Source organism: Perna viridis, chromosome 2 (assembly GCF_037379345.1).
Source record: "Perna viridis isolate PV_CMFRI_1.1 ecotype Kerala chromosome 2, ASM3737934v1, whole genome shotgun sequence".
Classification (NCBI taxonomy): domain Eukaryota; kingdom Metazoa; phylum Mollusca; class Bivalvia; order Mytilida; family Mytilidae; genus Perna; species Perna viridis.
In genome coordinates this window covers 44,521,769-44,545,526 of record NC_142446.1, presented here as the reverse complement: position 1 = coordinate 44,545,526, position 23,758 = coordinate 44,521,769, and the positions used below count along the sequence as shown (strand labels likewise).

The following is a 23,758-nucleotide window of genomic DNA, read 5'->3' as shown; positions in this document are numbered from 1 at the left end:
GTCTTTAATCTATACTTTTATTTAAATAAGTAACGAATAAAAATAATACAGATGTGTATTTAAATTTTCATAAATAAATAATAACTAACAAATAAATAAACTATTGTAAAACATGTATTCTTAAATAATCAATTGTGCAAGAGTAACGTTTAATATCAAGTTTTCCTGGCCTCATTGCCATATCAAAACCTTTTTACAACACTCAATCAGAATTTCTTTTTAAGTAAAGCAAAATGACATTACTTTGTGTAATTATATACATACATTGGGAATTATTACCGCTCAGTGCATGTGATATCATGTTTTATAGAACACTTAAAGGAGATTTTGACCAAGGTTAGTTACCGAGTTTCTTTTAATCTCAATTTTTAAAACAAATACTTTTGTATATATTTAAGTTGGTTGGGTCAAGTATAACCAATTTTTTTTATATAAGTAATTGTTTTTAGATGTCTTTGTGTGAAAAATTAAGGAAAATTCCCATTTAATATTCTTTCTTATGATTTTACCACAGAAAACTTTTTTTATCATGAATGTAAATAGCTGACATTAGCTGTGCAAGATAACTTGTAATCAAATCGCCTAGTGTGCAAAATCACAAAATGTGAGTGTCAGAAATACATTGTTTAAATTGGGGAAAAAATATGAAATGTGATATATACAAAGATCTTATTTCAAGAAACAAAAAAATTCTCCTTGTTCTTTGTTGACTGTACAAAACTCTCCATATTTAACCCTTTAATACCAAGCCTTCATATGTGATCACATACACATGATACATGACTTGCTTGGTCCCTTATTGTAGGTGATTTTACTACAATATTGTAAAATAAACACTAATTGAACTATAGTAAAACTTAAAGTCCATACTTATTAGCTGGTTAGTACAAATACTGCAAATGGACAGACACCATAAAAAACAAAAGCACATCAGTGAATCAACTATTAAATTGAGAACTTCGGAATATTTTGGCTCCATAACTTTTGTTTGTTGGGGTTTAACGTCCGAGCAGCAATATTTCAGCTATATTCAGACCATGAACATGAAATGGATGATAAAATGAACATGAAATGAAAAAAAAAGGGAATCGAATACCACAGCAGGGTTCTTTAACTTGCGAGGAACGTGGCATCTTTCCCAACACGGTGCACCACTATGGTTTGCGGTCAGGTTTTCTGTATTATAGCCTGACAACCCCAGCATGGAACACGCCAGGGGTACCCCATTCCACCACCTGGGGCACACATCCCAGTTGCTCTGTGGGCAGAGCGCCTAGCCCCTGGCTAGGTTTCTGAGCACTATTTAGTCGCCTTTTACGACAAGCTTAGCGCTGCTGCAGGCCTATTCTTTTAACACCCGGACCTGCACGGGGCGGCTCCATAACTAATTTGGTTCTTCAAATAGACTTGAGATTTGATTATTTCCCTACATTTCAGGGCCTTTCCAAGTTGAACAATTATTGTAACTATCTTATTAGATGTAAGTGTGCAGCTGAACAGAAGAGTAACTTGTGTAAGCATTAACCTTCTCACAAACAGTATTGTCTGCTTCAATGACAGATTTGCGTGAAAGTCTGTTAAGCATACAGGATGTGAAAATAAGAAGCGCCACTTCAACTACTGGAATAAGTGCACTAAAGACACGGATCACAATTTGCTTCTTAAGAGATTCATTTAAAAGGGTGTATTGGCATGTATGTTTGTGTAAACTATACGTAGCACCATTGAAATTAATACTTTGACAATCACTGTTTCCATGACTACATTCACATGATGTCAACATGATAATGGATTCTGTATGACTCAACCAATCAGAATAGTTGTTATATCCACAACAACCAAATTTTGTTTGAATGTTTCTGGAGCATATCATACTTAAAGTGTTATTACTGTGAAATATAGCTTCAATTTTGGACAAGAACTCATCCTCTCTTGATGAATTTACGGTGGCAAAAATTCCTGCTGAAATTTGTAAAGTAATGACAACAAAGAATACACAAAGTAAAGGATTTAGTTCAAACTGTTCTTCCTTATCCTTCAAAATAACACAAAATCCACTCCAACATAATAAAATACCAAGGAGACTGCTGGCCAGCAGCAGATTCCCATCGACTATTTGGAAAATGGAACAATTATCTATTTGGTGATAAACAACTGTCCAAATACTAACTACCAGGGTAACAAATCCACATATCTGCAATAGTGCCAAAAAGAGCAGAATAAACTGCTTTGACGCTTTTGTCCTTAATTGTCTACCCAGGTGAGGCACCTTCTGTCTAAACATCAGCAACTGTATCACAAATAACACATCTTGTTTACTGATATGTAGTACATGTTCTTCATCTCCACTAGAAAAAAAAAGCAAAGATTTTAAAAAATATTCCTAACTTACTTATAGGTACATTGTATTATGAGCCTTACTTCATTTGTTAGGTAGAAGACAAATGAATACCTTTAATAGCAAAAGACTGAGGAAGCCAGAAAACAATCAAGCGTGGCTGTTCCTAAATTTTTATATGATTATAAATCTGTCACTTTAAACCAAACACACTAAGAATGCTTTTTGCCATATTTGAAATCAACCAGCAATGCAGTTTCTTCAGGGAAGTGCAGAACAATGGCAAACAGAACTTCAAAAGTACACCTTGAAAAACCTTTGAAAGGCAGGGTTCCAAATGAAGTGGTAGTCTGAGGTCCAGGCATCGATTTCACAAAAAGTCGTAAGTGTAAAGTTGGTTGTATTAATGATGTCACAACCTAAAATAGTATTGTGACATCATAATTTACGATCCATTTCACACTTACAACTTTTTGTGAAATTGACGCCAGGACCATCAATTTCTGACCTACTATGATCTTTGAAATTTAATTTATGTAGATCTGAGACCTTCAACTGTATTAATTGACTTTTGGTTTTTTCAAGTAGCCCATTGATTTGAAAATGGAAAAATCCAGGACATTTACTCTTGAAGATAAATTACCTAAATTTGGACCCCTGTTATTACTGTGATTAGAACTTGAGGTCGTACCCAATTTTCCACATTCCTGTTGTAAATCCCCAACAAAATCTCTTTTTTTTCAAAGCATATTAAAAATGGCTCATTAAAATTTTAATTGCATTACAAAACAGTCCATATCCATTTTTAAGCTCACCTGGCCAAATGCCATATGAGCTATTGCAATCGAACGTGGTAAGAATGTTCCTTATAGTACCACTTATAGAACTGACATGGGGATTATGGATTTGCTAAAAAAAACATGGCCGTCGTTACTAAAAATAGACCATAGGGGTCAGTTAGAAGTTTTTCGCATATATCTCTATAAGCGTTAGGTTATGCCAAATTCTGCAAATAACTCAAAAACAGTTGTGTTTTGCTAAAATTTGGCAAAGGATGAAATTATTCAGCTTAATGGGATAGACCTATGTGGACTTTTTCAGAAGATCTGTATAAATATACGTCCTGAAATGGATTTTTTTCCCAAATTTTACATTTCAAATTTTGAAAATCTGCTCCTTGAAAACTACTTGATGGATTAAAACAAAAGTTAGCATGAATGTTCCTTAGAACAAATTTAACAATCTGTGTGTGGGGTTTTTTGATTTTGTTGCTTAGCTCAGGTGTCTCAGTGGGTGTTTGCAGCCGCTTAAAGTTGCCGTTGAAACCATATGGGGAAAAACTTTTTGGCCTACACATGTATATCTTTGCTTTTACTAAGCCAATAGTGACAAAACTAGACAGAAATAATAAAAGGGTCAACTGATAGAATTTTGGTTCCACTTGTTTAAACAAGATATCCTCCAAAGGTCATTTTAGCTGCTGATTGGCCAATTTTCAAAGATCAACTTCTCTGAAACCACAGGTCCCAATGTCTTGAAACTTAATAGGGTTAATGACATCAATGCCTTCTACAAACAATTAACTTCTTGTGCAGCCCAGTTGGCACATTGGGTGGTTGGGGCGACTCAAAGCTGCCATTGACACCCTATGGGGAAATACATTTGGCCTATACTTTTGCTTTTACTAAGCCAATAATGACCAAACTTGACAGAAATATTAATTTATAAAAGAAACAACTTAAACATTTGATAAAATTTGGCGTTGCTTGATTTAACAAGCTGGTTGCTAGTGGCCATTGAAGTTTTTAATGATCAAATGATATAACCACATGATTTCGAGTCCTCCAGGTGAGTGGTTCAGGCTCTCTAGAGCCTCTACTTTTAATTCCCATCATAGAGACATACGATCTATGATGACAGTAGATAGTGCAGGAAAATTTGTATTCCTGGTGCTATAGCAAGCAACATGATCCCAGTTTGTCTAGAGGTGACAAGGTCACAGTAGTTTCATTTTCAGTCCAAGTGATTGTAGAAGTATGGAGTTTGAATGTACAAATCCTTGTTTAGTAAGAAGTGTTTGGTAGTGTGTTTAACTATTTGATTCATCTTTGTTAATTGGTTGCAGAGCAGTATTATATGTTTAATTTTATTGGGAAGAAATGAAGCACAGTCATAAGTAGAATACTATTCCTAAATCTTTAAATACCCTATTTCTTTAAGTTTTTTTTTTTTTTTTAATAAAATTCATTCAACTGTAGGTACCCCAAATATGGGATCACCAGTTTGGTGTTATATACTACTAATCAGGCTGCATATTTGAAAGTGGAAACAAGCCACTGTGCATTGATGAAGATCTGGGGATCAAAAGTCACCCTGATAGGTCTATACTTCAAGAATTTCTTCGTAAGCTGGGAGTGATTGAATTATTATAATATCAATAATTGACTTTTGGAAAACTCTATACTAATCCCAGAAAAAAGTATGATATTTCTCGGTGTAAAAGTAAGATTCCCGTAATGGAATGTGTTTAAATTTAAGTGATTTCAATGTTTGTATCAACTTACCATTATCAAATGCAACTGTAAATAAAGCAATAAAGACATATTTATTTTGAAACATTGTCCTAGTTACTGACCCTAATCAGTGTCAATAAGAGTCATCTTGTATATGTAAGATTTACTTTATGTCAAGCGCTTATACAAACATGATTGTATGTGTTTTTCGATTTTCTCCAACCTTTTCATTGTCTTCTACGAAAAATTTCATCTCATTAGAATCCACCAGAGTTTAGCAAAATGGGCCCGTTGCATGGCACAACTGGTTTTTGTAAGTTATCTGTTGATTTTTTAAATATATTTATCCTTGATTAATCCATACAGTCACGTTGTAACAAACTGCCTGTGGCAGTTGTTTAATTCAGAGTCACAGAACTACACATTTGTAGTTGTACTACATGTACCTAAGTTAATGCTTTATCATGTACATGTACACCAATGGAACTCGTTCGACTTAAACAGGAGTAGTCCTAGGGGTGGCATTATCATAGCCACCTTAACTAGGGGAAGATAACAGCCTTGATTTTGCGTGAATTCAGTAACTTATTTCTAAATGCTTCCCAACATGTATAGTTGATTTGAAGTAGTTTAATGGTGATATGAAGTACATGTTGTAGTTGAACTTGTACTCACGAAATAACTTAAGGAAAAATGTTTTATATTTGCTCATGAATTTCCATCAACCATATCCAAGGGTCCAATCGATCTAAGTCACAACATTATGCTGCAAAAAAAAAAAACTTGGAGGTATTTACTGTTGTTACTTGGAGAAACAGTATTTGTGTTTTTTTTTTTAAAGAACAGTCACACAAGTAATTGTTGCTTGTAAACTGAATATTAGAATTATCAGTGAATGTCATCATGTCTGTATAGAAATGAAAAAACATTAAGGTTCTGAATTTCTTCAGCATATCACTTACATTGTTCATTTATGGAATGAGATATACAACACTGAAGTGAACCAGGCACCTATGAATCATAATCAGTGTTCAGTCTATAAACAAATATAGTCATTTAATCATATCTGGGTATAAATGCTTTGTGAAATTCAATTAAATACCAAGCACAACTATGTGAAAATGATTGACCAAAAATAAAACAAATAAGTTGTCCCCATTACATCTTCCCTGAATCTACTCAAATCAAGTCCTAAAACTGGACCAAATCATGACAAAATCAGTCAAAGATCAATAATTATGTGCACTTCTGATATAGTTTCTTTCAAATTTCTAATGCTGTTTTAGTTCTACTTTTACTTTATTTAATACAAACAATATACAAATTTTACAATACATAGTAAAAACACTATATGACATAACAAATAAGTAGAATTTCAACACTTATGCAATCATACCCTTTGAAAATTCCCTGACACATATAAGCTATGTTTCAAAATTTTATGAGGTTCATATGGGATACCAATGATCAAAACCTGTTTTTCCAGATCAATTTGGTTGATTGTAGATATTTTTCTTAATGCTTTTTTTTTGACAGTCAAACATTTAAAAAACTTTGAATTTTAAAATCAAAATTCCTATCAGACTGCAATCATTCTATCATTCAAAGGTCATAGGTTACTTAACTTACATTTGCAAAAATTACCATTACAGGTTGTTAGGACTTGCATGTCTGATTCCTTCGCAGTTATGCATGTATAGTTTACAATTATATCTTAAATATCCTTAACTTTTAAAGCACAACTGGGCAGATCAAGGCTTTGACGTTAGAGGGGTATACCCAGTAAATAGAATTAAAGGCCAAACAATGTGTAACAAGAAATTTTTTGGGGGTAGAATCTGTGGAAAATCAAGATTTCATGCTAAAAAAATGGGTTTTTTCCCCAATTTTAGGAAGAGTTCACCAAGTTCTCCCGTATGAATTATTCATCAGTGCCAACATGTTACATGCATTAGTATAGAGATAAATTTGTGATTTAGTTATTGAACTGTCCTTCTTTTTTTTCAGACAAAGCACCTTCCAGTAAAGGTTTACTTACAGCTACACTTCTATCATCTTTCGCATTAAATTTTCCATTTCAACAGTACAGACACTATTTTTGGTACAGTCCACATCTTATTGTAGAAAAACAACAGGTACACATAGTAACTAATTTGTAAGACTAAAAAAAAAAAAAAAACACAGAAAAACAACGGTTTTGATTAAGACAGAAGTTATAAAAGTTACCTTAAGAAGAAGCAATGTGCTTTTGGTGTATTTAAAGTTGACATTTAATACATACTTGTATATTTACACAGTGTAAGCCTCACTTTTGTTTTTTTCTTAACATTGTTATTGGAAAAATATCAGGCAGTAGGGACGATGGAAAAATGTAAAAAAAAAAAATTCTGTGAAAGCACATTCAAAATAACTACAGTAAAACCAGTGTGATCTGAACCAGAGTATTCTGGAATTCCGTTGAATTTGTCACTTTTAGTTGGATGATATTCATTATTTTGATAATTTGCTTTATTTGCAACCAGTGAATTACTACAGCCTGTCATTTCAGTCACAAAGTTTGAAGACTTAATACTTGTCTGATCATTAGCTTTGTGCTTCATCTTGTAGTTGATATTTTTGTTAAACATTTTTATGAATCCAAGAATTTTACAGTGAAATTCTGATTTTTTAAATAAACCTCTAACAATTATAACAAGAGGCTATCTATTTGCAAAAACATGCACTTGCTGTAGTTTCTGATCATATGTAGTAAAAACAATCTAAGAGTAATGTTTTTTTTTCAGTTATGGAGGATATTTCTATCAAAGCTTGTATACCTAGATCTGAAAGACATGTGTTGTTGTTCTATTTTGATATATTACTTTCGAATATTTGAAAGGCGGTATGGTTCAAGAAAGTTTATTGTAAGTACACATAGTATCATCTAATTTCTGTTGCTGCTAGTATCCAATATTTTTTTACTACTTTGCACACACCCAGGCAAAACTGATTTGTTAGGAACACAACTGACCTATTATCTGGATGCCCTTTAGATATATCTTTCTGCATATAAACATGCACATTAATAGAAGCAGTCAATGCATTATAGGAAATCTAAACAATTTCTTCATTGCAAATCATGTTTAATTTTATAGTGTTCAATTCAAATTTGAATATTTAGTCTTAACTTTCAAATTGAAAAACCCATGCAGTTTACAAATTTTCAATGATCATCATCATTTCTTTTTGATCTAAACAATAATTTAAATCAAGTGTGAACCACAGCATTAGATTGAAACGTAATGACAAGGATGAAAAGCTGCAATATTACCAGAAATAAATTTCCAAACACAAATTTGAAATGTTCAGCTCTATAGAGTTTTGAATATTTGTAGCCCTGGAAAAGCATATTAGGGGACCTCAAATAAGAAGTTTGAGTTTCCTTTACTGTTGGATTAATAATAACTTGTATTTAGACCTCTACTTGTGCTATCTTGTATCACAGCGAATAGGGTTTGGAAACTTCTTTTAAAATGATTACATTATCAAAATTGATTGTTAATTGTGGTACACAAATCTCACCCTTCACTTTAATGGTGCATAGCTATTAGGTCTGGTAAATCAGCTTAAAAATGCACTTTAGGCCTTAATAGTTAATTGATGTGTCTCTTTGCAGTCCTATTTATTAACAACAGCCATAATGTCAACAGCCTTAGAAGTATCTGTGATGTATTTATTTCAACACCTGGAGATTAAGCTACAGCCTTTTCCTTCAGGGCCGTAAGTATTGTGTATATCTGTTTGCTTATTTTGATAATAAATTTAAAAACCAAACAGGGAAGGCTGGGATCAATATTCATGGGTTGTGACTTCAGAAATAAGGGGCCAAAATGAGACCAGAAGAAAGCACTGATGATGACCCGACAATAACTTAAGGACATGAACTGCCTGACTGATACTTACCAATCTGATTAAAATCTGATGTTATGATATGTTACTCTGCCTTACGCTGTCTAACGTAAGGCAGTGTAGCGTTTCATAACAGCTGATTTTAATCAGATTGGATACTATGTACACTTTTACAAAATTTATTTATTTCATTTTAGTTGGTTTTTTTTTTCCTCTAGAAAGTTCTTTGGCTATCTTAAAAAAATCCATTCTTCAACATCTGTCTATAATTTTAGAAGTTGTACTAACATTTTGGCATGTAAATCTTAATACTGATTTAAGTAGCAGTTGTTGTCAATCGGAACTCTTCTGCCTTTGTAGTTACACAAAAGAAAAACCTTGGAAGCACTAGGGGAAAGAATCTGTCTGGTTTTACTGGTTGAATTTTTTACCATTACTTTTTTCCCTAGCTCCTCGCTTCAGGCCAAAATTCTTGACAGAGTTATTGTTCTTTATTTCTAGAGATATCTAACCAAATTTTTTAGCGCCACCTGGTGAATAGAACCACATTGAGTCGTGTTTGACTACAATTCTGGCAATTTTTTCAAGAAGAAATTCTTCTTTCTGCATCCGAGGTTATTTTTTAGTGTAGCGGAAATGCCAGAGTAGTTCTGATTGCAGTCTTTGTAAGTGATACCTCCAAAAAAGGCTACACATTTTTATTTTTGTACTTAAGTTATTTTATAGGTCAACATGACGAAATGTACAGTTATTCATTCCTATTTGTCTGCCCTGAGGAGATAATCCACATTGAAAACCAATAGTTTCTATTGTATTTTATTGTCATTTACAGGGTTATCTACCATAATTTTGAATTCCATAGTACATTCTATATAATTTTCATAAGAACAAGGGTCAAATGAAAAGCCACATGTTTATTTCTGTTTATTATGGCATTTTAAACTAATATAAAAAAGAAAAATGTGTAGGCTTTCCGACCATGAATCATATTTTGCATGATTCTTAAGTGGAATACTACTTAAGTATTGGTCTTGAATTAACTATTATGTTAAGGTACATTATTAACTTTGACAAATATGGGCTCAATTTCAACACAAGTCTCCCTCTGACTACAGACAAATCTGTGTATCTAGAAAAATGGTAAGGAATAGCCCTAGATATGAGGGAAATACGTTAATTTTATGCAAAATTAAATGAAGGACTGACCTGACTTTTGCTGTGTTGATTCCATCAATTCTGCATAAGATGATGAAATAAATAAACACCCAAGATTCACTTGATACAGTCCACTCATTTACCCAGTTTAAATCACCTATTGCGTAAAGGTGACTTGCCCTGTTGACCTGGCCCCATGCAGGTCCAGGTGTTAAAAGAATAGGCCTGCAGCAGCGCTAAGCTTGTTGTAAGAGGCGACTAAATAGTACTCAGAACCGGCTAGGGCGCTCTGCCCACAGAGCAACTGGGTTGTGTGCCCCAGGTGGTGGAATGGGGTACCCCTGGCGTGTTACATGCTGGGGTTATCAGGTTATAATACGGAAAACCTGACCACAAACCATAGTGGTGCACCGTGTTGGGAAAGATGCCACGTTCCTCGAACGTTAAAGAACCCTACTGTGGTATTCTCCCGGAGTAGGAACCATAGGGCTCCGACACAGGAGGCTAAATTGCCCGACCCTACCCACCTCTCCCTATTTCCAGTGGCAATCAAAATTTGTCGACCCCATTGTCCTTGTGTCCCATCCCTTTTTCATTTCATCATCATTTCATGTTCATTTTATCATCAATTTCATGTTCATTGTCTGAATATAGCTGAAATATTGCTGCTCGGACGTTAAACCCCAACAAACAAACCCTGTTGACCTGCACTTCAGTTTGAAAATATTCACCTTTAATATACATGTATTGGGAACATCACAAAATATTATTTCAACTTAGTTTATTTTGGCACTCTCTGTGGAACTGATAAAAAGCAAAGAGCCAAATCAAGTTACAATTTTAATATTTAAAATATCAGCATTGTCCATTTTATATAACCTAACTTGGTATTTTAGCCACGCCCCCTAATTATGGAACTACTTCATACACTAATAGCATGCATGTACATTACTAATGGCACAATCAATAGATGGTTGACAGTATTGATCCACTTGAAAAAAAAACCTGTTGATTTCATATTTAAAAAACTACAAATTGTGATTTTATTTTTGTTTTCTGGTGTTTTTTAATTTCAAGTATATCGGTCTTGCCATTCTTTACATTATACACATGTGAGCATGTTTGTCTGTCTTCAAAGGGAAAATTGTGCTGGAATACTAAGTATATACTAAATAAAGCCAAAATTTGTCAGAAGGTGATGATGAACCTTAAAAGCTTATCAAGTAGTCAAGGACTTTACTGCTCATGTAATGTCATGTTACAGAAAAAACAAACTAAGACCATGATTTATTTTCTAATTTACAGGCTTTGTTTGTTGTACCCTTTATTCATACCATACTATTTTGAAGTTCCCCGAGTGGTATTTGGACATGTCTTTGGGATACCAATGACAGGAAAGTCATTTCATTATATTCTTGGCCTTCAGGTTAGTATAGACTATGTCATCCCGCATTTTTTTTACAAAAAATTAGAGTTATGAATATTAATCAATCAGCCTTTCATGCCTCAGGTTTATTTTTTATGTTGAACTGTTTTTTTTAATTAAGATGTTGGAATTTTATCTCAAAAGCATAGTGATTTGGGTGCTTTTTTTTAGCTCAGGTCCTTTGACTTTATACTTTACACCAAGTAAATCTAAACATAAAGTTTACACAACTAGGTGATAGGATTATTTAATTTTATACTAATAATAAAGCATGTAGGGTTATTTGATGTATATTGGTGAAAATTATATTGAGAAGATTGCATGAGTGAAATATGGAATCAGTGATGAATATTATATGGGTTTTGCATTTATATTTGTCAATATTGTCCCAAGCAGATATTTCATAGCACAAGCTTGCAAGTGCAATATGAGACTTTGTGAAGGATAACATTTATCAATATAAATGCAATAATCATTTTGCTATACATGTAAATAGAAATGAATATTGCACCCATCTTCTTATGCATTATATTGATATAATGAATTCTTTGAAGACTTATTGAAACAGTTTGAATATTGAACAAAACTTCATATTTTAACAAGTACAAATGTACAATATATACCAGTAAATCTTATTTCTAATTTTTTCCTTTCATATTATTTATCCATATAAATCCACCACTACTGAAGACTTAAATGTTTTCTTTTAGATTGCTAGTAGTTCTAAAGAATCAATACTTGTTGGTCTATGTGGCCTTGTGAGTATAAATCAAGTGACAAAGTTACTTTTGGAGAAGAAAACACCTGCACACTTGATTATTAGACTAAAGACTTGAAACTATTACCCAATGCGGAAAATAATTGTGTGTTTCTAATTTTTGCTATATTTGCAAGGTTTAGGGAATCATGAAAATTCAAGTTTGCCAAATTTAAGTCCAGATATTTTACATATAATTTATATTCATTAGATTTGAAGACATGAAAAAATAACAATTGCAAAATGAATACCAATTCATACAGTAAATTGTGAAATTTGGCCCTCACAAAAAAATTACAGACTACTTTGAAATACTCTCATTCCATAAAAAGGGACATCTGATTTTTAAAACATTGTATCTACTAAAGCTGTATATACTCATCATAAAGAGACAGATTTTGTGGATAATGTTATAAGCAGACATCAAATGTAATATGATAATGCACACATTATTGTGCTAGCTATATCCCCACTCATACAGGAAGTTGTTATTCTACTGCAACCGAAATAGCTTACATCATTTACACCATCAGTATAAGATTGTTATAAACAGAATTCAAATGTATCTAAAAGAATGCATAACTTGTATATACATGTAGCTGCAACATTCAGTATGATTGTGCTTTCTAATATTTATTCCATACTTTTTCTGGTTGCTCCAGCTATTTCATATTTTAACAATACAAACCTACTATTATGGGAAATGTTTAGGAGTTATGTTTTTTTTTTATCAAGTAATTTTTGCAAATTCACACCAAACCATTGGTTTGGAACTTCTTAATATACCATGCATGTAGTATGAAATATCTGACCTCTGTTGAAATTAAACCAGCCATTCTTTCTGTGGTCATTGATGGAATGACTGCCATATCATTTGTTGTTCTAGTACTCCATCTATAACCCTTGTAGAAACTTACTTATTTGATGTATTTTGAAATTCTTTTACATGTATATATGCATTATCAATAATCATGTAATTCACATTTCTTACTACATGCAGGTATCCGGAATATTATGGAAGATTAATTTTCTGAAAGTACAGAGCATAATGATTCCCAAATTTATTGCCAAACTATTTGGATGTACAGTGCAAAAAGTATTGGACAGTAATCCTCCTAAAGACTTAAACAAGCCAATTGGAGCTACAAGAGAAATTCAGAGGCAAGAACAGATGGAATTACTTGAACAACAAATGATATGGCAGTCATTCCAACAAAGACCACAGCAAAATGGATGGTTTAATTTCAATAGAGGGCAGGTAGGGATCTCAGATTTTTCATGCCCTGCAAAAAAGACAGGGTTTGGGCAATATATATTTCAGTCTGTGTGTTTGGATAAGTTTATCAATGATTCAATGGTTGTATGTGTATGATATAGGATCTAACACTGTTTTCAAGAATTTATAGATGTGTAAAATAGGACCATTTACTCACAAAACAAAGGACTTTTGTGAATGAATGGTATGATTTTACACATCCATAAGTTCTGAAAAAAAAACAGTGTTTAATTCTTAGAATTCCAATCCCAAACTATCTGAAATGTATTCATCGATTTAAATTTATATATATATATATATATATATATATATATATATATATATATATATATATATATATATATATATATATATATATATATATATATATTTTGTTTGAGCCTCTTATTCAGTAAAATTGAGACCCCAAAATTAACATTACATATGAGGGCATTCACACGATAATGTTGTCAATTTTAATATTCCAAGTAAAGGTGCTATTGATGACCGTATTCTTTCAAAATTGTTATTTTGAATATATATACGGTGTAAAAAAAAATAGAATTAAACAGATTTACTGTTTTATGCCTTTAATTGGCTCCAATTTGTTGAATCAATGGTAGCAGTGTTTGTTTACCATATGTATTTGGAATTTACACTGTTATAAAAACTGTCATGTATGAAATGTTCATTTTTAGTGCATTTCAATGAAATTAAACTCAATTTACCAACATGATATGGAAAATCTTCTCCTATTTCCTTGATTCTGATGGTGCAAATAGTCAAATTAAACTTTCAAAATGTTTTTTTTTTTTTTCATACCATGTTTCATACCGCCTGGTTCTTACAGAGACTGACACCTAAGATATATTCTCTTTTACAAGTACACTTACATTGAACCGCCAGATCCTTTTTGAATTTGATTTGCATTTACTTATTCCTGTAAAATTTTCACAATCCTTTGATGATTAATGGTTATGTTTTAAGGTCTGTTTACTTTTTCTACTTACCTTATATATGCATAAACCTTAAAGATTGGAACCTTTTATTGTAGCAAAACAATATTCCTGGAATATTTGGAAATGTATTAAATAATGGACAGTTAGGGAATGGTGCTGTAGAGAACCATGGATTGTTTGGAAATGGTCCATTGGATAATGAAGGACTGTTTGGAAATGGCCCTGATGAAAATCAAGGATTATTTGGTTTAAGACAGAGAAGTAAGCACCGTATAAGTAGATATTTTTTTTCAGCAAATTTTCAGCCTCGACTTATCGTCCATTTCGACTTATCTAAGAATTTTTCAAGAAATATGTTCGTCAACAATGCATTTCATTAGATTTGTTCACTTCACTTTTGATTGCTTTAATTCAAAATTTTTGGTAAACTGCAATCAATGAAAGCTGTCACTGAAACAATCAAACCAGCGATTGAATTTGAAAATTATTGATCATTGCTGCTATCCTTTATGAATGATAACGATGATGTTAATAAAAAACTCTGAAACTTTGAAACCATTAAAATATATAAATAAACTCTAGAAGATACATTAACAAAACTCTTTTTTTTTAACTTGGAAAACATCATAGAGTGATTTGGAGTTATCGGTCCTTTAATATGCAAAGTTTATTCCCATTTACGGTATGTCGTAACACATTCACACATGGCTCAAATTATAATTAGTTAAAGTGTTATCTAAATGACTAATTGCAATCAAATTTGCAGTTTACAATTATTTTTTATTGTATTTGGTAATACCAGGTAATATTGTTTACTGCTCATAAAAATGACCAGTTCATCAAATCAAATGAATTTCCCGCTTATTTCACACATGGCCGCCCACATTTGACATGTTTACGGTTTTGTACTCCTGATGATCTATGGCTTCAGAGAGCCATTGGCACGCCTTTCAATAAAAATGATTGAACTCAGTGACAAAGTACACTTGAACAAAAACACAGATATTTATTTAATTCAGAAATCTGATACTTAGTAACATCGCTGGAATAATATGCTGTTGAAAACAAACTGCTCAACTCGGATCTCTGCTGACATGTGCAATAAAAATGCACAAGTCTGACCCTCGACTTGTCTGCTGAATTCAGCTTATATATGTTTTTTCATCGATATTGGTCAAAATTAGGCAATTTGACTTACACTACACTCTACTTATAGTCCGGAAAATATGGTAGTGTTTTAAATGCACTACTTTATAACAAGAAATGATTGAAATGGTTTAAGACATAGAAGTACTGTGGTTTCATTTATTTTTGTAGGTATCAATTTTCATTAAAAAAAGACATTTTGTTGGTTACTTGAATTTGTGGGTCATGGGTCAATAATATAAATAAAAAAATTACACATTTCTCTGCATTTCTGGCAAATTATCACTGAAGCAATGCTTCTCATGTTAAAAACTTTAAACAAAATTTTGTAAGCATTGAGAGCATTTAAACTATTAAAAGTTGTTTTGAGGACGCATGTTTTCCCACGCTGGCATTGGAATTCATTAGTGCCTTGATGCGCAAGATATTTTATTACAAATGGAATATGTATGATAAATCCGTATTGGAGTCGAGACTTTTGTTTAAATTTTCCTGATAATGAGTACAAGTTCTGGTAAGTCTAAATTCTTGCAAATGAAAACTTAAAGCCCCATGGCTAGTTGTATGATGAATAGGAAGTGGTAAAACCCAGAGTTTACCCAACATCACTTTTACTGCAACTGCCATCAGTGGAAAGACAATAAAATCCATGAATACTGAATGTCACTCTTACAATTTACATTTGGTTAACTGACATTACATAACACAGGTAGCCCCAAGGCCATATGGGTCTTTAAAACAATTGATAGTCTGTTTAATTAAATAATTTAGGGTGACAGGATGTAGACCGCTTTATCGTTACGGCTTTTTCCCCATGTCACTTGACTGACACAGAGATTAAATTGAGTCAACATTCATTCACAGATATTATTGTTCCTTGGAATCTTAATTTCATGGTTCAACTCTACTTATGTAAACCATGAAAACAAATAAAAATGAAACCACAGTAGAAAGTGCTATAGACACAGTACTTTACAAAGTGGAAATGGTTTTAATTTTTATTATTTTCATGAGGTTCCCAGAAAATGGAAAACAGTAACAAAAGCTCTCAAAATTTTAACCCAAATATAGGCTTTCCATCGTTCATCCTCTTAAACAATTTTATAGAAAGACAAATTGAAACTTTTCGCTGAATTAAGTGATAAACCTGGAATTTAGTACTTAAAAATAAAAAATCTTATAAGGAAAATGTATCCCAGATTAGCAATTACAACTGCATTATTATCTTTATTGTGAAAGCCACATGCTGTTTTAAGATTTAAACTGGTATATTGTTTTTCTTTTTATAGGACAACATGCAGAAAATCAGCCAATAGAAATTTCAGAAGATCAGGTATGTATAGAGCTGACTTTTTGTGTTTGTATGTATCATTATTTGAACTTGCATATTTTTTGGGTGGGTATTGAGTCATTTTGTGTTAATTATTTGTTCTCCCAGAGCCTTTTTGTACTGGGTCATTCTACCCCTATTAATCTAAATTTTCTCTGACCCTGAAACTCTCCTCTTTTTCATATGGATATTGGTATGTTTGGCTTGAGATCAAAACAATGTGCCATACAAAAAAATAATTTTCCTGCAGTGCTCTGTGGTACCACAATAATCTTATTACCTTTTCTGTTATTTCCTGGAAACCATTCCTTTCATTTCCTGCCTTATCAATTTCCTTCATTAGATTTCATTTCAATTAGATTTATTTAAAAAGCATTTTTACTTGAGAACCCTACATTGTTGATATCTTGTTTACATGTGAATCCTCCAGTGAATTGCTACCATTTTGTTGGAACAGTCACAGACACGTAACTTTCTGCTGGAATTATTTTTAAAACCACTGGACTCTAGTCTTTAAATACATGTATAAGAGTGTTCCTTTTCCATTCTAGAGTAACAAGTTCTGTCTGTCTGTTTTGTTTGCATACATTCTGATAATGTAAACAATAGTAAGGCTGAATTTAGACCTCAAAAAACACATCTATCATGGTTAAATTTGATAACATTCATTCAAGCAGTCTTAAAACTTGAAAGCCTTTCATTTAAAATGCAAATGTCTGATCTGAATTTCTTGGGAATATTAAAAGTATATTAAGTATGAAATCACTCAATGATGACCTCATTCCCCAGTTATGCATTCTATGGAACACTAATATATTACTATCTTATAAGTTTGAAATACATGTATTTCAAATACAAAAATGTACTCTAAAAGACATGTATTGTTATTGTTAAGGACAGTCAAAACAACCTACAGCATCAAACAGGTTACTAATGTTATTAAAATAAAATTTATGTAATACAGTAAAATACAGTAATTAGTTGCAGAACTTTAGCACTTAAGTGTAACTGTTTGTAAGAATCAGACAAACTGGGAAAAATCAGAAACATGCATGTCAAAACTCCACCAATCTGACAATGTGATATCACTCTAGGGTACTTTATTTATTTGAAAAGACCATTATTTGATCTCTGTATCACTGGCTTTGCTCAGAAATTTTTCAATACAATCTTAGAAAATTGAGGTTTTTGACAGAGTTATCTGCCTTTGAAATGTTAATTTACAGTGCATTTCAATGAAATTGCAACTCAATGGTCCAGAACGATATGGAAAATCTTGTCTGTTTTCCTTGATTCTGATGGTGTAAATACTCAAATTACACTATCAAAATGATGGGTTTTATTTCATACCATGTTTCACCTATTGCCTGATAAAAAAAAAAGACATTAAAAGCTACAGTTTCACAGCTATACAGTAATGTGTTACACAAGTAGAATGTCAATCAATTGTCTTTCATATTTTCCAGGTACAACATTTGATAGACATGGGTTTCAGTGAGGACAGAGTTAGACATGCTCTACAGATGTCTAATAATGACATTTCTTCAGCCACAACAGTGCTATTACAAGAATCATGACAAAAATAAACTATTTTAAATTTTTAGTATAATGTATACATGTTATTTATGTGTGCAGAGAAAAAAAATAGATGCAAGTTTTGTGTTGTTCACATGTTTCTTCTGTTTGGTCTCCATATACTGTAACAGTTACACTTCCAGATCAGGGGTTTTAATTTAAACAATATTTGTATTTTAAAAAAGTTGTCATATAAAGAGTGTTACAGTAAGAAGAATATTTAGATTGAGGGAAATATATATGCTCTTCCATTGATGAAATGTCCTAGGTGGTTAACAATTATCAAGGAAAACTATTATCTATTAAATAATAGGATATATATTGAATATATATCTGCTCCAGTTATCAAGGAGATTTAAACTTTTCAATTCATAAGCATTTTAAATTAAATTTGATGGATAGTTTAAATCTTTTTGTCATTAAGCAGTTATCTACCTAAGGAAGATCGTCAGGTGATTGTTGTTGAAATAAATAAAGATTAACTCTATTCCAAGAAGATCACTCCCTGTAAAGAATTTTGAGTAAAGAGTAAATTAAGTACAAAAATGTAGAAAAGTTTATCATTCTTTTTTTATGGTGGAACTTTCCAATTTTAAACTGTCAGTAATTGTCAGATTATAATTATGTTACAGTAAGATCAGTCTTGCTTCATTTTGAAGTTAGTTTTTGTTTTATGTCTGTGATCTGGATGTGACTGTTGGTGGCTGTAATCAGAATGTGATTGCTGGCGGGCTGTGATCAGAATGTGATTGTTGGTGGGCTGTGATCAAATGTGATTGTTGGTGTTTACCTTCATATGTATTGTCCTAATAACGGTTATAAAAATATAGTAAGAAGTAATTTTTCTATTAATATGTTAATCTACAGCATTGTCAGGATATACTTCTGCCATTTATTATATTGTAAAGTTATGCTTAAAGTTCTAATGGTCAACAGAATATCATTCTTAATTATCTTTGGTGCACATAGTTTCAGTATTATACCCCCATTATATGCTATCAAAACAGTATGACTACTATAGCTGTAAAAACAAATAAAAAAAAACCTGTAATTCAATACCAACCCAGTTCTTAACTTCCCTAGTTTATAACTCCTAACTCTGCGACATAAGTAGGAAACAAAATATAAGATTCTGTTCTACTATCTTAACTTTGGTTGAGAAAAGTGTAAATTACCAAAGCTTCTGATCATTCCTGCTGGTTCAAGCCAGTTCGAAAATCAGTGTACTGATCTTGTCTTTATTATCCAGCAAATTTATTTTTAGAGATATCATGATTTAAGACAGAAAAACAAACTTACTGGAGCTAGTGGGCATCGGCAGATCCAGGATTTTAGATTACGGGGTGCTCAGTCAAAATTTTGTAGGTTAAATTTTTGAAATATTCTTCTAGAGTGGGTGCAATGTAGATATCTTTTGTGGTAAAGTCAGGGAGAAATTAAAACTTTCAACCTAAAACTGCCTAAATCTACCCCTGCCAACCCATGCTTTGCAAATTTTAGGGGGCACACACCCGCCTGAATCTGCCCCTGGTGGGTGACATCTTGGCAACATAAAAAAAAAGATTACAGTTGTGGCTTGATAACTAATAACCATACTACCCCTAAACCATACTTCTACATTTAAAAAATATGCAGTATATTATATATGAGCACACAATAACATTTACAATAATGCCTTGGGCAAGTGGTGCAAATATTTTATCCACGAGTATCAACAGAATGAATACAATATTAATACTAAAACAATGTTGACAAATGCTAAATGTAATAAAAATACCATTTGGTTTTTATAAGCTAAGGCCAAAGACATTTTATTACAAATGTTACTATCATATTGTCCAAGCTGGGGTCTAGCAGGTACTGTGATCACACACAGAGAATGCCACCATCCAGCTTCATAGACCAGGCTTTTGGGGTTGTCATATGGTCTTTTCCATTTAAAAGCGGTATATTCAACACTTATCACAATTATCTTAAGTGTCCAACAATAATTATTATCATCCTCCATTCTGTATCCATCTGCACCACTAGAACTACTCCACCAATGCTAGAGGTTGTCTGGCAAGCTATTTTCTGACCGTGCCATCCTAACGTTGAGGTAAGGGGGAACGGAATTCCAACCTCTTCCGTTGTAGGAGTACACGAGAACCAATTTGTTCTCTGTTTTTTCATAGTAAATTATAGTAAATATCCTTGTTCAAGTAATGGAAACGATTTAATAGGAGTAGAATTTTTTTCAGTGAGATAAAAAATTAATGTGAAATAATTTCAACAGGATAAAATTTCATCCGTATAGTATCATGTCTTACACATACGCATGTATAGAAAAAAGAATATAGATAGGTAAGTTTTAACTTGGAGGACTGACTTTCACATTGATTATTTTGATAAATTTACCTCACTTGTCCCTGGATTACATTCTTTTGATTTCCGCTAGAATCATGTTTTCTTGATTACTCTTCTAAAACTACTAAGTTTGTAGATTCAAATAACATTTCAAATATGTATGTGCTAGGTCTATTATACTGAAATACATATAAATATTTCTTTTCCTCATTTAGTAAAGCTTCACATGTAAAAAATATATTGATATATTCATCACCAATGTCATCAGAATTACAGAGATTGCATTTTCTACCATTTCTTAACATACTCCACCATCTTCCTGATTCAACAGACAGTTGGTGACCACCGTTCTCTACTCCTACAACGTAAGAGGTTGGAATTCCGTTCCTCCATGGATGGCACCAAGTCAGGAAATTGCTAGCCAGACAACCTATAGCACTGCTGGAGTACGGTATGTGTTATGACAGCAAATAGTACACTTATACTATCCATATGAAGTTTTCTGATATATGGGGGTCGACTGGTATATAGGACCAGTCGATCCCAATATATTAGAAAACTTCATACGGATAGTATAGGTGCACTCTTAATAAATAAATAAATCCCAACCCCAAGTACCTTTGACCAGCCATTTCTGTCTTTGTTGCTAACAGCCCAGCGTGGTAAAAAGAAAGCTTATTTGACAGCAGTGAATGTACGAAAATGTTATCATTTGATTCTTTTTTACGATTGACAAAAAAAAAAAAAAAAAATTACATACAAAAATCAAAGTACTCGTGTACTGAATCCATTTATATTGATATCGTTTGAATTTTTACGCCTAAAATAATCGTCAAATTGCAAAATTAGGGAATTAGGGATAAGCTAAAAGTACAGATCGGGGATCGACTTGAAACTTGCATAGACACAAGCTTATTGCTGTAAATGATTAATATTAAACCCTTTATTTAAATTTACCCTAATTACAAATACCTAATTTACCAAAATGCACGTGGCATGTAGCAGTGCGCCAGTTTACATAATATTCAGGTTCTATGTCGGTTTACAGGGACAACGCCTAGTTGAATGAATACAAAACTCTCCGACATACTGCATAGTATTGAACTACAGGTATGCAGTTTTTTAGTCCTTCCCGGTTTCTTAATTTTCAAGTCGAAATTCAATTTATCGGCCGCCAGTTCGAAACTATCTGTAAAATCATTGAAACTTGAGCCACAATCGTTAAAATAAATCCTGTTCTTAGATGCATGTACCTCTCAACTAGCTACAACTATTTCTCATTTGATTAGCTACATATCTCAAGTGCTACAAATTGTCACATAGACACCTATGTGTCATTAAAAAGCGCTTAGTTTCTGGGCACCTAGTTCTAGAGACACGTACAAGAATATGAACGCCAAAGACTTGACCAGCATGTCGGTCTAATGCAATGAACGACTCCATATTTTATAAATGCACGATACACTGGGTGACACATCAAGATGGTTTCGGGGGTCGGTTTATCCCTTTGTTTAAACTTTTGCAAGAAAAAACAAAACAAAACAAAAACAAAAATGAAAGGGAAATGATAGCCTTGTACCCCTTTCTTATATAAGTTCGGAAAAATGCGCCTATTTTGGATCCGCCCGGGCCTGCGTGAAATATCTGAAGACAGATCTTCCAATCGGTACCCAGAATTTCTCTTTAATTTCCTGTCTAGGATTGATGACTATTTATTACCTAGTGGGTTTTCCTTTCTAGCTTATCATCAGTTGGTTTACTGTTCGTCTAAGAATAAAGCCAATGTAGGCAACTTGATTATATCGCCAATGAACGACTGGTTTATTCTGGTATATACACTGATATATGAGATTAGATATCAACCATTTTTAATTGGATTGTTACCTATATAATAATCCAGTCCCTCTCCGTATCTGTTTAACACTCTTCACGTTGACGTACTCCCAAACAGAGTGGGGGAAACGCTCTCGGACCCACGTGGGGTCTGGGAGTAGGCCAGAGCGTCAACAGAGCAGTCCAGCCGCTAGTAGGACATACTCTGACTGAGTTCTTCGGCCGGGTATCCCGAAGGCTGGACTCCGCTACCTCCAACTACTAACAGACATTTACTAACAGAATCCCCGTAAGGGGCGATCGTGCGAGATCCGTAAGGATAGTCAAGACCGTAAAAACCCCCATCATCATCGTATCTGTTTCTCTTCTACTATCGAGGAGTGATCGTAGAGAACGAATCTATATCGACTGGAATATTCGGGTTAATTAGATTGTCGTTAATTCAAACCAATTTTATCACCATATATAAGTTCGCTGAAAAGGTTGTTTAATGGGTTTATTTATTGATGTAAATAACATAGGATATATTAAAAATACATACAAAGGGTCGGGGACCTTACTTTCTTCATTTGAACATTATTAAGTTCACGGGGTATGCAAATGGAACTTTTTTTTGGTGGTGGTATAAGAGATAATCGCAGATGCTTACAGGGTTTACAAATCTATAGGCTCTGACGACAGCTATATCAATTCTGATCTTCGATCTTAATTGATGAAAATCAGCTTTATATGTTAGGTGGGTGTAATTGGACGCGTCTCTCTGAAAATGCGTATTCGATGTCCGCAATCCGCTATAACCTTGGTTCCCTTGATTACTCTTTGATATAATTTTATACGCAGAATCACAGATGGAACACTCAGACACGAAGATACACTAAAATACATTGCATTTGATTAGAAAACCATTGTGTCAAAGACAAAGTCTTCCTGTTTTGTGAAAAATGACTCCACATTACCTTCTTAATACGCCCTGATTTGACATCAAATGAACAGTTCAGCGGAAGTGTTACTAGAAAAGCAGAGAACATTTGCCATACCGGAGCACCTGTTCCATACTAACTGTTTTTTAGTGGAGTCCGGGTAACTCATTTAATCATTAGATGTTATTTGTTTATTCTGTACGTTAATCTGGCTATTTGTTTGGTGTTTTGTCTGTTTATTTTTATATATCTAGTCTTAGTTAAAAAAATATGCATTTTCTGTCCCTCGTTCTATCTATGATCTTGCTTTTACCATA

At 32.9% G+C, this 23,758-nt stretch overlaps 1 protein-coding gene and 1 long non-coding RNA gene across 2 annotated transcripts; one reads left to right on the top strand and one right to left on the bottom strand.

The window, feature by feature from the left end:
• Positions 1-4,992, bottom strand: LOC148625272 (uncharacterized). The gene is made up of 2 exons (XR_015919889.1): positions 4,903-4,992; positions 1-2,348 (listed from the first exon to the last, which is right to left on the bottom strand). It is a non-coding gene; the product is annotated as an uncharacterized LOC148625272 (long non-coding RNA).
• Positions 4,993-5,051: 59 nt separating this feature from the next.
• LOC148625271 (ubiquitin-associated domain-containing protein 2-like) lies at positions 5,052-18,421 on the top strand. The gene is made up of 10 exons (XM_088568728.1): positions 5,052-5,164; positions 6,859-6,986; positions 7,635-7,754; positions 8,507-8,610; positions 11,200-11,320; positions 12,031-12,078; positions 13,078-13,335; positions 14,387-14,552; positions 16,727-16,770; positions 18,234-18,421. Exons 1-10 carry the CDS (start codon positions 5,134-5,136, stop codon positions 18,342-18,344), a joined length of 1,131 nt encoding a protein of 376 aa, XP_088424854.1. The 5' UTR covers positions 5,052-5,133; the 3' UTR covers positions 18,345-18,421.
• Positions 18,422-23,758: the final 5,337 nt, after the last annotated feature.

Coding starts and splice junctions, on each gene's coding strand:
- LOC148625271 (XM_088568728.1), top strand. CDS start 5,134: ATGGGCCCGTTGCATGGCACAACTGGTTTTT. Junction 5,165..6,858: donor GCATGGCACAACTGGTTTTT/GTAAGTTATCTG, acceptor CTTTTTTTTCAG/ACAAAGCACCTTCCAGTAAA. Junction 12,079..13,077: donor TTGTTGGTCTATGTGGCCTT/GTGAGTATAAAT, acceptor TACTACATGCAG/GTATCCGGAATATTATGGAA.